General features: G+C 38.7%; 4 protein-coding genes across 4 annotated transcripts; 3 read left to right on the top strand and 1 right to left on the bottom strand.

The window, feature by feature from the left end:
- Positions 1-89: 89 nt before the first annotated feature.
- GCK72_006348 (uncharacterized protein) lies at positions 90-1,396 on the bottom strand (the record flags this gene model as incomplete). Its single annotated transcript, XM_003113871.2, has 8 exons — positions 90-127; positions 170-239; positions 285-407; positions 457-717; positions 763-852; positions 905-999; positions 1,046-1,259; positions 1,307-1,396. 8 exons carry the CDS (start codon positions 1,394-1,396, stop codon positions 90-92), a joined length of 981 nt encoding a protein of 326 aa, XP_003113919.2.
- Positions 1,397-2,027: 631 nt separating this feature from the next.
- GCK72_006349 (uncharacterized protein) lies at positions 2,028-3,991 on the top strand (the record flags this gene model as incomplete). The annotated part of the gene is made up of 7 exons (XM_003113808.2): positions 2,028-2,144; positions 2,334-2,447; positions 3,000-3,073; positions 3,123-3,244; positions 3,295-3,418; positions 3,504-3,710; positions 3,874-3,991. The coding sequence occupies 7 exons, from the start codon at positions 2,028-2,030 to the stop codon at positions 3,989-3,991; spliced, it is 876 nt and encodes a 291-aa protein (XP_003113856.2).
- Positions 3,992-5,568: 1,577 nt separating this feature from the next.
- GCK72_006350 (uncharacterized protein) lies at positions 5,569-9,489 on the top strand (the record flags this gene model as incomplete). The annotated part of the gene is made up of 13 exons (XM_053725590.1): positions 5,569-5,662; positions 5,818-5,931; positions 5,976-6,119; positions 6,164-6,329; positions 6,429-6,570; positions 6,846-6,962; positions 7,113-7,380; positions 7,428-7,568; positions 7,617-7,727; positions 7,905-8,188; positions 8,238-8,849; positions 8,903-9,146; positions 9,194-9,489. 13 exons carry the CDS (start codon positions 5,569-5,571, stop codon positions 9,487-9,489), a joined length of 2,733 nt encoding a protein of 910 aa, XP_053589784.1.
- A 1,547-nt stretch (positions 9,490-11,036) lies between these two features.
- Positions 11,037-15,908, top strand: GCK72_006351 (uncharacterized protein; the record flags this gene model as incomplete). The annotated part of the gene is made up of 20 exons (XM_053725591.1): positions 11,037-11,153; positions 11,199-11,408; positions 11,587-11,682; positions 11,730-11,835; positions 11,878-11,985; positions 12,032-12,114; positions 12,162-12,276; positions 12,326-12,451; positions 12,494-12,953; positions 13,000-13,054; positions 13,670-13,774; positions 13,981-14,262; positions 14,315-14,399; positions 14,511-14,605; positions 14,650-14,794; positions 14,842-14,969; positions 15,016-15,261; positions 15,306-15,405; positions 15,450-15,765; positions 15,815-15,908. The coding sequence occupies 20 exons, from the start codon at positions 11,037-11,039 to the stop codon at positions 15,906-15,908; spliced, it is 3,072 nt and encodes a 1,023-aa protein (XP_053589785.1).
- Positions 15,909-15,922: the final 14 nt, after the last annotated feature.

The raw sequence follows: 15,922 nt of genomic DNA on the forward strand, positions 1-15,922 counted from the left end.
TGCGAAAACTCTTCCTTGTGAATGCATTGTCAAGCGTATTCTCAAAAATTTCTTTATATTCATTCTTTCAAGTTCAGTATTCAGTCAGTTCAAAGTTCTCCAAAGTCCTTGAGGTCTGAGCTCACGCCTGAAATATCAATCTTTCAGAATAAATGTTATCTTTCCTCACTTCCACATGCATCTCTATAATTTTCTTCCCAGTCGTAAGCATCTTTCATTGTTTTGTCACCCATCATTTCCTGAAAATTTTTGTTTTGAAAGTTCTTTCAAAACTCTTTTCCAACCAAAAGAAGAGCCTGTAGAGCAGAATGATCTGGTTCATCACTAGAGCGAAGGCTGAAAACAGCTGCACAAAACAATGTATAGTGAGCGCCGGTGAGTTGGAGGAACGGAGAATTCGGTTGCTGCTGAAAATGTATTCTTAAAGAACTAAAAGGTACAAAAATATATGCATACAAATTCCTCTTTTGCATTTTTGAGATCCTCAATACTCGAGAGTTTCCATGGAAGATTCACAAGAAGCAACTCGACACCAGAGTACGCCATTGAAACGAAATCATCCGCTGGACTTTGATCTTTTCGGTCATGAACACGAACAGAAACATAACGGAGAGTTCCACGGAATCCAGGTTTTAAACGTGGCTTTCTACGTGTTCCATCTGGATTCATATATCTTCTAACAAGTCCATAATCGACTAATTTCAATACGTGGCGAGTCTGGAAGAAGGGTTTTTATATCGGGCGACATGAGAATTCTCTCACGTTTTGTGTTATTCCGAAACACATATTAGCTGGTTTCACATCTCGATGAATATATCCTAACGAGTGAACATCGCGAAGAGCAGCGATTCCCTGAGAAAACCATAGACTATACCTGAATTTTCAATGAATAAGGAGTAGATACCTGAATAATAATTCGAGATACTGTACTTGGACTGAGACGTTTCACCGGACTACGTTTCTTCAAATCTCCAATATTTGGCCCGAGAAGTTGCATAACTGAAAATCAACTTTCAGCACCTGGAACTTCAAAATGAAAGCAAACCAATAAAATTTAGTTGATCTGTATGTCCAGAAGCACACATAATCGGAACATGGGGTCTTCCTTGCAAACGATACAGTATCTTCTGCTCCAGAAGCATTCTTTTACTCGTACTTCCACGTCTAACAACTGGTTCTATTTTGATGACGACATCTTCGGGAAACACTGGATCAGATGCATGATAGATTTGACCGTAACCTCCACGACCGATTAAACCCTGAAGACTATTTTTTCAGCAGTGATTTAAACTAAGAATCAGTGTACTTTAACTGTAAAACGTCCTCGAAATAGTTCATTCATATGAAGATATTCTGATCCATTTCGATCTTTCAGAGGAGGAGTGTACTTTTTCATTGCTGGAACCACGATTCCTCCTTCGAGTACACTGCAAAACACGCGTCATCGTCTTCACTTTTTTTTCGCATTCCAATTTTCTAATCTCTCATTATAAAACTTCCTGTGCTTCTCAAACCAAACATCCGCTCTGTTCTCACCCCCGCCGTTAATCGTCTTTATTTTCTATTAAGAATTTAGATTTTCGACTTTATCCCGTTTTAAAAAACGTACACAACATCATCATGACTCTCTGAAGCTTCCACTTGAATCATTGACTCTTCTTCTTTCTTTCTACTCACGAAATGAAATACAAATGAAACTGAAAATAAATGATTCTAGAATATAAAATACCCGACGACAAGAAAAAATATCTCACGAGGTTCTTTTTAATCCTATTTTCTTTCTTCCAATTCTTCTTCTTCCTTTTGCAAAAATCTTGTTCTCTCGTTTCTCTTTTTCTTGGTTCCGCCTCTGAAGGTTGGTTCCCTTGGTTACTTCCCTTCTTCCGTTTCTCTAACTCCTCTTTTCTATTCTATATCTCCTTCTTTATCTTTTTTATCTCTGCCTTAAGCCGTCATTCATTCGGTTCTCACAGCTCCCATCTGAAAATTCCAGCTTTTCTTTTTTTGGATTTTCATTATTTCTCTTCATGCTTCGAATTCCATCGTTGAATGGATCGGATACGATACTCGATTTGAACTGCACTCTAAATGTCATCCATACTGCCAAGTTTCTCAGAAATCAACTTCATGCTCAAGCTGCTCAGGTAGGTTACGATATTAGTTAGATTATTCTGAAATCCTCACTTTCTTTTAAATCGGCCTACTGAAGCTTCTAACTTTCGTGATGAGTAAGTTCCGGAATACAAAAAAAGAAAGTTGAATGAAGCCGTAGGAAACAAAGAATTAAAACAAACAATGTCTGGTGACGAATTCCAACAAAAATTTAATTTCAGGACAATAAATTCGGTGCTGATATGTACGCTGTGACGATAATCGGAGCATTCGCTTCCGTCATTGTTCTCTTGATGTTCCGATCGATTCGACCACATCAAAGTGTTGATGAACAGGTGGGTTTAGGGGAAAAAATGACAAGGTTGAGATTGAAATTGGAGAGATAATGAATGGGCTGTGAGCAATGTGAGCACATGGTAAAAGTCGACCTTTTGGATTTCAAAAATTAATAATATGTTGAGTTTCAGACTAGAAATTAACTAGAAACCTAGAATCGGAGTGTAATTGGAGAAATTATTCAACATTTTATTCGAAAATGAAAAAAAGGCATAAATGAAAAGACAGACAACAAATCTACCCTTTTCTTTTTGAATTAGATTAAAACATCTGACAACTAACCGCGTTTTTTGACAGTTTGTCTTTTTTCTCTTTTTCCCAACACCTGATTCATACTAGAATTGCTACAGTACCCTGTTCATTCTCATTATTATTTTCTCATGCGAAGTTCTCTGTAACTCGATCGAATTCTCACTTCAAACACTTCTACGAATAGTAGTCGGTCAGAAGAATCTCTTTTCTCTCTTTTTCGTACAAATCCAGAGAATTTGAATAACATTTATTTGTGGTTCGAAGACAATCTTCTCCAAAAATACAAATATTATTTTCAGGTAACTCTGATGATGTCCACAATGAAAATGCGAGTTGAAGTGGACGAATATGAGAGGAGGAAAATAAAAATGAAGTGAATTACTTTTCTTTTTTTCTCAATTTCATTCTTTTTTGTATTTCAGAGAAGCAAAAAAGAAGGCACAAGACTGGATAAACAATCTGAAGAATCGAAGTATGAGAAGTCTATCGAGAAGTTCGAAGAGGAGTAAAAGTTCGATGGCAGAGACACCTCCGACCCATTCAGGTAATACAACTTCAGAATAGCATGACTATACATCAAGTTATTTCTTTCAGATTCAACTAGATCTTATAAGAATGAAAACAGTTTGAATGTTCCTTTCTCAATGAGCCAACAAGCAATTCAGGTGGAAGATGAAACAAGATCCGGTGCAAGTTCTACTCGTCAAAGTGTTTGTAGGTAAGTAATAAACAGATCAGAGTGTTACAAAATGTCTAGATCTAATAGAACAAAACAAAAATTTGAAATGTATCAGGATTTCCAGTGCCCCAACTCCTCATCTTCTTGAAATCAACCTGCCTGTTCGATGCAATTCCCATCTTGGCTTCTTGCCAGAGATAGTTGTAACTGAAGAACGCCCGAAACTCTGTCTCCTTCTTCCCCCTCCAACTCGTCGAAGAAAGTCAGTCGCAGTAACCTCAAACATTCCAATTCACAAGTCTGTATCATGCCAGCAACTAACCATATCAAGGTAATACTTTGATTTCTTCAATCACCTTTTTCAGTTTAATTTTCTCCGAAATTTTTCGTGTAAAGGTGCTTGACCTTGTCAATTCTTATCAGGTTATTTGCGATAATCTGCAAGTTTCATTGTTGATAAGAAATGAGACGCTAATGAGAATAGAATATTCCAGAAAATCATCAATGTCCAGTGCTCACAGCGTTTCTCCGTCGCTCTCCGAAGAAATTGTGTTCAATTTTCCTGACAGCGGGTCCGCCACACCCAATGATTCACCCCCATATGATATCTAGAATGTTTCTTTTCTTGTTTCGCTTTTATTTTCAGAACTTTTCCCAACATTGTCTTCGGGCCATCGTTTTTATACTTCTTTTGTGATGAAAAATGAATGGGTAGCCCAATTCCTTTTTATATAGCATGACTATCAGTTTTATTTGTTTACAGAATAAAATTCTGGAAAAAAATCATAATCGTTGATCGGCAAATACTGTTTTCTCTTTGAATTTGAAGCTTCAAATAGCTGATAAATAACGCTCGTTGTTCACACTCGCTTCTCGAATTTATTTCCGACTACGGTATTTCAGAGCTCTGCAGAAGTACGCAAACACCGAAGCGGAAAAGTTTGGAAATTTAATTAAAATTTATTTCATCAGATCTTAAATTTCACTTTTGCTGAAATCGTTTCTCTTTTTTCTTCCATTTTTACAGTTTATCACATGATCCAATGATTCATTTAAAGGCGGGGCCGTTCCATTGTTGTTTTGTTTGTCAAAATTGTTTCCAGAAACACAAAAAAAGTGTCCGGCTTGTTTCCTTTCTGATTTATCAGTGTTTCCCTTCGCCGTTTTTCCTTTATTTCGGGTGCGAATTTTCTCTCTTTCGTAAAATTTGTTTCTTTAGTATAATTGAGAAACGTGTTAGAGGTCCGACCCGTCTCTCCAAAATTCGTTCTTGTGACATTGAAAAACAACACCCTCGAAGCCATTTTTTGTCATTTCTTTTTGTCTACTCGTGGGATTTCCAGTATATTTCCACCAATTCTCTCTATGAAGCAGGCTCAAAACCTCTTCTTATTTGTGAGTATAATGTTTAGTTTTGCTCTCTTAAATAATCAGGTGCTTGCACAAATTTTAAGTAACACCTGCTTTCTTCTCAAAATTTTTCGTTCATAGAAATCGATTTCTTTATTTTCTTTCGGAACGACCCGGAACAAAATAGAAATAAATCATGGGAAGCTGAGTTCGATCATCACAAAAATTGCGAAATAAATCACGTGTGAGGGGGACCAATCGATGTCGAACTCGTATGAAAAGTGACTGAAAACCGAAAAAAACAGCCTGGTGTCTCCGTCGAAGCCGTTTTCTCTAACCATCTACACGCCCGGCCGCACGTACTTGGCCTCCCATGCTGTTTTCGAAACGCGCTCCATCGTACTCCCTTTTTGCGGAGTAAACAACGACCACCTCACTCCCTCACTCTATCCATTCTATCCTCTTCCACCTCTACAGACCAACAGATAGTCCGATGGACCCACGCGCACTCTCGCTCTAGTTCTCTTTTCCACGCCATATACGCTGACTCGCTTTCTTTCCTGCTTCTTCACTTTTTCTTCCACCGTTTTCTCATTTCATTTCGACCGTCGTCATTTGTTTGAGGTAGTCCCGCCCACTTTTCGTTACTGCTTTATCAAACAAACTGTGCGACAATCGACTCTCTGTTTCCCTTCGTCTGCTCCGTTTTCGCTCACTTTTTGTTAACTATCTTCCCGTTTCTTTTTGCTGCATAGGCTCGTTTCTCATCATTGATATCAATTGTTCAGTTGTTCAGATCTCCTAAAACAAGAAACGAATCGACAATCAGAAGTGCCAAAATGAGGAGTTTTCACACCCTCACGGGTATTATTCTCATCACTTTTGTGACGATGTCGATTGGAGCACAAATTGCCATGGGAGCATCTAAAGGCGGTGAGTATTGTTTACTGAAAGAAGCATCTGGAAGAAGACGAAGAAGAACAGTTTCTTTCGATTTCGCAACATTTCTCTTGATTCGACGAATGAGTCATAACCAGTACAAAAACAAAATGTTGATTTCATTCTAAGAACATTGTTATAATTTTCAGTATGCGATCCGGAACATGCATTCAAATGCCAAGACGGTCGATGCATTCCGATGTCCTGGCGTTGCGATGGAGATATCGACTGTCAGAACGAAGAAGACGAAAAGAATTGTCCAAGTAATACATAATGAAAATTCCTTAAATCATAAAAGAGTTTTCAGAAGTTTGTGGTGAGAAAGAACACAAATGTGGCGATGTGACATCCGTTCGGTCATCTCTTGAGCGATTCAAGTGCATTCCTGAAAATTGGGTTTGCGATGGAGAGTTCGACTGTGAGGATAAATCTGATGAATACCAATGCAAGAGTACGTAGTAAATCTGATTTATTGTTCATACAAATTATTTCCAGATGTTTCTTGCCAAGAAAATCAATTCCAGTGCGAAGAGCTATCTGGAGATTACAGTCTGTGTATCCCACAAACATGGGTGTGTGACGGTCAGAGGGATTGTACCAACGGAAAAGACGAGATGAACTGTACAACGAAGGCGACGAAGTGTCCGGAAAACAACTTCCAGTATGTCTCCTGAATACTTTAATCTTTAGTTTCAATCTCTCCCGCTGACCCAATTATACCACTTTGACATAACCTAGAAAATGACTGTTTGATTTGAAGATGCGCAAACGGACACTGTATCTTCAAGAATTGGGTGTGTGATGGAGAGGAAGACTGCTCCGATGGTTCAGACGAATCACAAAGTGCACCATCAAACTGCAACCAAACTGTGAACCAGTGCCCACCCGGCGAGATGTGGAAGGTAAGGGATCTAAATAATGTTTATCAAATTTGGGAGAATGTTTATGCGCAATGTGGTGGATTGTTTGTTTGTCCCTTGTTGAAATGTTTAGAAGGGTTAGAGTATCGAGTGTTAGGTAGTTTGCAATAGCCAATCCATTGATAAAAAGGGAAGTGGACGAAGTACGAAACGCTCTTTTATTATCAGCTTGTCTCCCCCGCACCGCGTTTGTCTGGATAGTGGTCATTATGCTGATTAAAAATATTTCGTGATAAAATTATTATTTATCATTTCAGTGTGGTTCTGGGGAATGCATCCCATCGAGATGGCGTTGTGATTCCGAGGTCGATTGCAAGGATCATTCCGACGAAAGAAATTGCACCAAAATTCAACATACATGCAAGTTGGCTGAGGTAGGTTAACGGGTAGAACACCTGCATATGCAATATGATCATTATAGGATTAAGTATAGTATGTGTAATTGCTCTGTGACCTATAATCATAGTTAGGAGTGCGAATGTCTACTCAATTAAATAATGTTTTTCTTATTATCTATTTTGCAGGAGTTTGCGTGTAAATCTTCTAACAAATGCATCAACAAGGCGTTCGTTTGTGATGGTGAACTAGACTGCAGTGATGGTTCCGATGAAGACGAATGTGTTGGCGTCAATACTGAGTGCAAAAAGGATGAATACACGTGTCCTGCTACTTACGGAGCCTATGGTGCTGAATCTGGTCATGTCATTTGTCTTCCCCAATCTTCCCGGTGTAACGGAGAAGAAGAATGTCCTGATGGAGGTGACGAGAAGAATTGCAATGCCACCACCCCCGGTAAGTTTTTATTGTATGAAAATATATGCAAACCGTCTTTATTATAGCAACGTGCAAAGAAGGAAGCGAATACACATGTCCGTCCACTCCTCTGCAGTGTCTGGAAATGACCAAGTTGTGCTCGAGCGCTCGTTACGATTGTGGAGATGGAAATATGTCAGTTTGTGGACCAACTGCAACTAGCACAAGTAATTTTAACCCGGACCAATACATTCATTTTGTAAAATTAATTTCAGAAATGTGCAAGACCGGTTCTGAAGGATGCGTATGCCGTCCATCATACATTACAAATTCAACAGTTTGTCATTGCAAAGATGGATACAAACTCGAAAACAAGCAGTGCGTTGGTGAGTAACTGTGAGCAAGATTGATGGTTTAGTGCGAGAACAAACATAACGAAAAAAAAATAGAGAAGGCTTTTCCGAATAGTAATAGCTGCTGCTGGACTTTGATTGTCCAAGAGCACAGCTGAGCAAGCAAACTATAAAGTTTGAGAACGTCGTTTTGATAATTTAAATTTCCAGACATCATCGAATGTGAAACTCCAGGAGTTTGTGACCAGATTTGTTTGAATACTCCCGGATCTTACCGATGTGCTTGTCACGCTGGATATCAATTGAGCTTCGGTGAGACCAAAACCGGATCGAGAGGTGTTGCTAACAGATGTCGAGCCATGGGAGGTGATCCTCTTGTTCTTCTCACCAACCGTCATACCATTAGACAATTTGATCTCGTAAACAAAATGCATTTCCCTGTCTCTAGCAAGCCAGGTTCAGCAGTTGCGATGGATTTCCACATCAAGAACGGAGTGAGTAAATTCAAGTTATTCAAATAGACTCTTTAATTTATTCATTCAGACTCTCATTTGGTCCGATGTCATGTCGAAACAGATCTTACGTTGCTATATTGGAAATGTTTCGGATGCATTCCTCGGAACTGAAATGTGTGACAAGAAGCACGAAGTTATTCTATCCGGTGATAAGATTCATACCCCTGATGGACTTGCTGTCGACTGGGTTCACGATTTGCTCTTCTGGACAGATGGTGGCCTAGATCAGATCAATGTGCTCGATATGAAAACAGGAAAACAGCGTGTTCTATATTCTTCCGACTTGGAAGAGCCGAGAGCTATTGCAGTTGATCCAGAGGTTGGGCTCATCTTCTGGACCGATTGGGGAAAGAAGGCAAGAATCGAACGATCCGGAATGGATGGGCAACATCGTGTAGTTATCGTCGAGGGAGATCGTGTCGTTTGGCCAAATGGATTAGCGTTGGATTACGTTGACAAGCGTGTGTACTGGGCTGATGCCAAGATCAAGTCGATTTTCAGTTGTGATTACTGGGGAAAGAACATCAAGACTGTCTTGCATTCCCATGAATATCTCCGCCATCCATTCTCAATGGCTGTATTTGAAGACCGACTTTTCTACACCGACTGGGAGCACGATGGAGTTATCACTGTTAACAAGGTAACTATCTAATCTGAATTTTTACCTTTTTACAACACTTGAGAATATTTCAGTTCACCGGAGCCGACATTCAAACTGTTATGGAAAAAGTGAAATCTCCAATGACAGTCCGAATCTACCATAAACAAGCTCAACCAAAAATACAAGATAAATGCGAGAACGCCGCTTGCGATCATCTCTGTCTTCCACGTGCCGTCTACAGAGAGTCTGATCGTACTGAAGAGAAGACTTGGCACGATAGACCTTTTTCGTGTGCCTGTGAAGGAAGTACTGTTTCTGCTGCAATGGAATGTCTCGGTAAGTATGAATGAAAAAACATATTAACTAATTTGAACCTATTGCAGCCGACCTTGATACTAAATCTGGATTCTCAATGTTCACAATCTTCCTTTTGCTCTGCGTCGGTGGAATTGCTGCTGGTGGATTTGTGATGGTTCGCCGCCGAATGGGATCTCGTCCTTTCACTTCTCTCAACTTTGACAACCCAATTTATCGTCGTACCACTGAGGAAGGAGACCATCAGATGGAGGATCCATTCCGTGATCCATTCGCTGAGCCTACGAATAGAACCCGCAACGAGGGGCTTCCAACTCTTGCTTCTGCTGACAACGAGGCGCGGGGTGATACGTTGAGCTTTTAAACCTATATTGTAAAGATATTTTTATATTTCTATTCATTGCACCCTTTTTGTACAGTTTGAATAATTCCCTTCTCATTTCATGTCACTTTAATTTCATTTCTTTCTCATTTTTTCTTGTGAAATTTTGATATTTTGTCCCACCCTCCCTGATTTTTCATGTGCAATTGTCTCAATTATGAGAAATCACTGTGATGACGTGTAGATCCCCACTGTGAAAATTTCCATTGTCCTCCAAATTTGCGTGTTTATCTGTCCCTAAAAGGTTGGGTAGTCGTTGTTTTATTCATTCAGTGTAGATTTCATGTACCCTTTATTCTCATCATTATCATTATTTTCTGTGTGCTCCCCAATCACCCGGTTTTGACTTTCTCTTCCAAATGTTTTTATTATGAGAACTTCTCCACTATATATTCATATGTAATCTTCGTGAAACTGGTAAACTTAAATTAAAATATGACTTGATTGTCTGCTCCGTGGAACTGATGCATACTCCCCAATTTTTCATGTCCCTTTCCATCCACCCACATTTTCAATCAATAAACCTTGTGGAAAACTTGTATTGTTTGATATGCAAAATTAAAACATGTTTCAGAATTATCGTTGTTAACAGTATTCAACTTCTAGCGGGACCGATTTTTTTGGAAAAGCTTCGAAAGATTCGCATCTTAATCGCATTCCTCACAACGTCTGTGCAAATTATGAAGAAGTGTTGGTGGTCTGAAATACGATTCGATATTTCGAAGCCGAAGCACATTTGTCTTGATAGCACGAAAGTACACTGCGGAATGTCTGTTTTTCGCCACTCCTTGGTCATCTTTTTGCCGTCAAAATCGACAGCTGTTGAAATGAGTGAGCCAGTTTTCGCTCTGCGGAAATTCAGAAATCTCGGCTCTCAGGCGGAAGAAAGCATAGAATTCCACTCATTTTTGTTTTTTTTGCTTTTCAAGTTTTCAATTTCCAAAATGAAATCCAGGTGATCATTAACAGTGGAGAAGGTTTGAAATTATTCTACATTGCCTTCTGTGTATAGAATTTAGTAGTCTGTGGATTCCGGATCCAGGGCATCTTCCTGGATTTCTAAATTTCCTAAACTAACAGATTCTACCTAGAAATTTATCAAATTATAATTTCATCCTGAAATAATTCTAAATGAAATAATATTAGTCATCCTATTGATTCTGCTCACTTTACACATAATTTTTCTCTCGAATGAATCATAGAAATCAGTTCAAAACAAAAGAAATCCAAAATATTTATACTGTCTTCTGATGGAACTTGTAAGAATAGTCTTGTGTGACAATTGACATAGGACAGACACATCAATTCGTAGATATCATTGTAATAATCTGAATCTCTTCATCTTTCATTCTATTTCTTTTCTGACCAGTAGTATCACATTGTAAACGAAAAGGAGGGAGCATCTTGCTCTCCGAATACTTTCAAAATCATTGTTTTTTGTTGTTCGACCCTTTCCGTTACTTGTATCATAACCAACCTTCTTCTAAATTCCAGACAAAAACTGCCAATGATCTGAAAATAACGAATCGATGGTCTTCCAATCAAATAGATTTTATTGTCTCCTGCTTCTCTCCATTATCTTCTTTATAAATCTCATCTCTGCAGAAGTTTGGAGTGAGATTCCATTGGCTCCGTATAATGTGAAAGTGAGTTGAAAAAGAGAATGTTTCGGATATTCCATATGTTTTCAGTTAATGTGTCGGCAAGGTCGTCGTTTCTCGAAAGCAGCTCAAGCGACGAATCAATGTCCGACGTCTTCAACTTCTTGTGGATACTTTGAATTTTCGAGCGGTGATCAGAAGAATGGAAATCCAACAACAGGAGTTTATGACTGTGTTGATGGAGGAATTCTTTCCGAAGATTCTGGAGAAGTTCAAGATTCCGATGATTACATAGGATTCGTATGTTTTCGATATTTTAACAAAGTTATCGGATCTGTCGAATTGAAAAAAAACTTGGAAACTAGTTTTGAAAAATGGAGCTAAATAAGAAATTGAACGTTTTCAAAGTCCTGTTTATTATAACTTGAAACACAAACCACGCCTCTCCGAATTAGGTTTCACATTTTTAAATTTTCAGCCAGGATTCTCTGAAATGTGTGGAGCCATACCGAAATGCACCACAATTCCAGTAGATAAACTCAACCCATCCTTCATCAAATATGTTGTTCAAGAGGTACACAATCAATCCTTTCCCACCTTTTAACATTTCCTATATTTCAGTATGACATTAAACTAGAACTCCTGGAGAATACTGAAATCCGATTCTGTTGTGCACTTTTCCATTCAACACTCCAGAGATTAGTCACTTCCCCAACGTTTTCTCTTCGTAAGTTATCAGTCAGATTCCTTCCGAACGTTTGAATTTCAGAAGAAAACTCCGCTCCTCCAGTTAGTTGTCAAGGTAAAACTTGTGCTCCTGGAGCTGTTGGATGCCTTTTACACGCTGTTCATGAAGAGGAGTATGATGATTATGAAGGTGAGGTCTAACAGAGAAAATGACTTTAAAAAAAAATTGGATTCAGAAGAAGACTCGAAAAACCGATACAAAAGACTTGCATTAAACGATTATATTGAAGATGAAGACGATTATGTCAACGCTGTCGAGGTAGATCAACATTATGAGAAATCCATAATTTTATTATTCCGTTTCAGCTTAACTTTGAAGATACAGATCTCGAATTGATAACCAGAGAACCACCGGTTGAAACCTCGACCAGTACAACTTCGAAACCAACATTACCTAGTTTGAAATTGCCAATGTCATTGGGTGAGTTAAAATTGATCTCCCCGAATTCAAGTATATCTGAATTTCTCAGAAGATCTCACCACAACAAAACCAATGACAACTACAACAACAACTACTACTCCGAAACCAAAGACTACAACTCCATCTGTTTCATCGAAAAGTAAAACATGGAACACAAAACATACGTATGATGACGGTGAGCTCATAGAAATTTTCGAAAAACAATAATTGATTTCAGACGGCCAAGAAGTATTCGAGTTGGAGCCAAAGCAATCCACGTACTGTGTCTATCGTCACTTGAATAATGAATTCTATCGATACTGCCTCCTCGTTCACCAATCCCGCGACGGCGATCGTTGTTATCATCATCAAGGTCACACAATCTGCTGCTGCTTCGTAGCTCCAGATAAAGAAACTTGTGATCCGACAGAAATGGATTTGATTGTTCCACCACCACCAGCAAATGGAGGAGCCCTCCCTCCACGTGTCATTGTGACAATTCCTCCATTTACCACGACTACAACCACCACCACAACGACGACGACAACAGAATCACCATCCACGACGACGACAACTACAACAACTCCAGAACCAACAACGACGACACCGGAACCATCGAAATATCCATCATTACCTCCTCAAATCTATCGGCCGAGACCAATTGATCAGATGAAAAAGAGGAAACAAACTCCTAAAAAGTGAGTGTTTTTCTTTCTAATTCTAGAATATTTCCACCGTTTCCAGATGTCGCGTGGCGTACGTTCGTACCAAATCTGGTTCACGAACCCGTCCAGTTTTGGTTTGTGAGCCGGCTTCTGCTTCCAACTCATATTTTTACCCAGTTTTTCTTGTTTGCTCAATTGTTTTCTTGTTACAGGTTCCCTTCTTTTGATTAATAAAATAAATAATATATGTCTACCTGGAAACCACGTCACCTCACAGACAAGTGTTCGTTTTCATCTCTTTCATATGGGAGGGATGGTCAGTTGGCATCAAGTTACAAGGAACAGAAATGCAAACATTGTTGAAATTCATTCCCGCATTTCTCATTCAGGTATATACTCACCACATCCGTATAGTCTCATCGAGCAAAGTCTTCTTTCATTTCTTCTGCGATTTCACTTTCTTTCCTTTTTACTTTTCCACAACTTTTTTCCTCAATTCACTCTTTTTCCATAACTTTCTCCAAACTTGCCAAGTATGTTCCTCGTATATTGAAAGTGTACATACTTTCTCTCTCTCGCTCTCCTCATATGCTACTTTTCGTTCCTCTCTCAACCCATCCATCTAGCTAACCGGTTATTACGGTCTTCTCAAATCCACACAAATCCCTGAAGAGTAAAACCGGACCGCGTGCCGTTGTGAAGCAACATCATCGTTTCGCCATTTGGATGCCGTCATTTTCCATTTTCAGCATGTTATGATGATTCTCAAAGATTTGAATATCTACGCTGCTCAACGTCTTCTTCTTCTTATTTTATTACTAGTTCCCGTTTGGATAGATGCTCTCATTTCAAGGGTTCGTTTTTTTTTTAATTAGATTAGGAGAAGATATGAAGACTGTTGAATACTCAGGTTACGAAATGAATTTTTGAAAATAACTTCAGAGTTGAGCGCGTCGATCCTTTGAAATAATTTATAAGCTTACTTGAAAATTTAGTATTAAAAAATTAGAGGAATTTTTGATCCATGGTCGTTGTTTCCTATCACATATTATTTTTCTAGATTTCCACGGATTGCGACATTGAATTTGCTGAATCTGCGACAAAACTTGCTTCCGAACACATAACAGATCCGGCAATTGTTCAATACATTCATGCTGTAATGTCATCATGCAACAAAGCTCCAATCCAAAAAATGGCTGAAACTTCAGTTTTTCTTCTGGAAAAGGGAACAATTACTCCGAGAGTAATGCATCAAATTCGAGAAATTTATGATAAAATTCAGAAGAAAAAAGAAGGAGAATTGAGCAAGAAAATGAGTCAACTACCACCAGAATTGTACAGTGTAAGAATGAAAAATTGACTGATCTATTTAAATGGAAAAAAGGAGTTTTCAGACAGCTCAAAAGATCAAGACGATTTCTACCTCTGGAGGGTTGAGTGGTAACGAAAGAGTTCAACAAATCGAAATGGCTCTGGGAGGTGAGTGAGATCTTTTCTATTGAGAATATTTCATTTCTCATGTTAAGATTACTGTAGATAATCTGAAATTTGAAATCCTTTCATGCAAATCTTTTCTAGGTTTTTATTCAGCTCTTCCTTCTTCATATCAAAGACAGATTCTCGAAATTCTCCAGGAATCACCTCCAAAACTTGATGGAGCAACATTCGAGCAACCTGAAAAACCAGTGAGTTTATCTGAATGTCTACTAGGGGATTTTAATAATTTTAGATTGATGTGACTTCACTTCCTCCTTCATTTGCAATTCCAAAAAACACGGAACTCACGGAAAATAAACCGAGATTCATGATTCCGGAAAGACAAGAAAGTCAAGAAGAAGAGAGACATTTCGAGCAGAAAATCTCTTTTCCAGAAGGTAATTTCGATCGAAACCCGTTATCAAGTTTCCTATTTTCATTCCAGATCCAGTGATGGTTCCACGTGTTAATATGCCATTCCAGCCACAAGAAAAACGGATTCAAATTCATCCCCAGTCGATCAGTGGAAATCAACAAAATATGCTCTTCCCGGATCTTCCGCCAACTAGACCTGTAAGTTCTCATTGCTCCTTCAAATTAAAAAAAAATCCGTTTTTAGATTGAACCCACAATCAGAAACCAAGCAGCTGGTCTCAGAAGTCTTCTAGAGAATCCAAACTTCGATAGTATCATAAGTTCCATTGTTCAGAAAGGAGCAAAGATTGCAGAAGGTCCATTGCCCCGTACAGTTGGAGCAGTGGATCACACGAAAACAGGTCAAAATGAACTTGGAATTCTGAATCCTGCAATGTGGTCAGACGCTGCAAAATTTCTTTCGAGAAGCACTAATTATTTGCCGACTGCTGTGAGTCATATTCTTGCAATATCTTACGAATTACCTATTTTTAGTTATCAAAGTTCATTGAGAACGGATCACAGAATCTTCCACAAGTTCTGATTCCAAGTGGAAATCAGATAAGACAATCTCCTACAATCAAAAACTATCAGAGTAAGATTCTTTAGGAATTCAAAAACTACCGATTTCATTTTCAGACTTCCTTCCATCTCGTCGCCAAAATGATGGAGCTCTTGATAAATATGACACTCATATCGACCGTTTCGCAACCAATGGTCCAACCAATCCAATAAATATTCAAGGAGATTTATCAAGTCTTCGATTGCCTCCAGTTAGTACTACAAATACTGGAAATACTGCTATCCAACCAGCTAAAGTTGACTCTATTGTTGGCGCAATGCCAACAATGCCACCATCTGCTGGTTATGGAACTTATGCTCCAGCTCCATCTGCTATTATTCCGAAAGTTGTCGAACGAATCCTCTCTCCTGAAGAGATAACTGGATCTTATCGGTTCGTTGCAAAAAGAGCAAAAATTGATAAATTCATTGAAAAGTTACAGACAGCAACAAATTCGTCCAATTTACAACGAAAGGCTGTATAATGGACAACTTCGAAACGTGAAAATCGATCTAGTCAATGAACAAAGATTGTGATTTTAGAATAACTT

Source organism: Caenorhabditis remanei, chromosome II (assembly GCF_010183535.1).
Source record: "Caenorhabditis remanei strain PX506 chromosome II, whole genome shotgun sequence".
In the NCBI taxonomy this organism is placed as follows: Eukaryota; Metazoa; Nematoda; class Chromadorea; order Rhabditida; family Rhabditidae; genus Caenorhabditis; species Caenorhabditis remanei.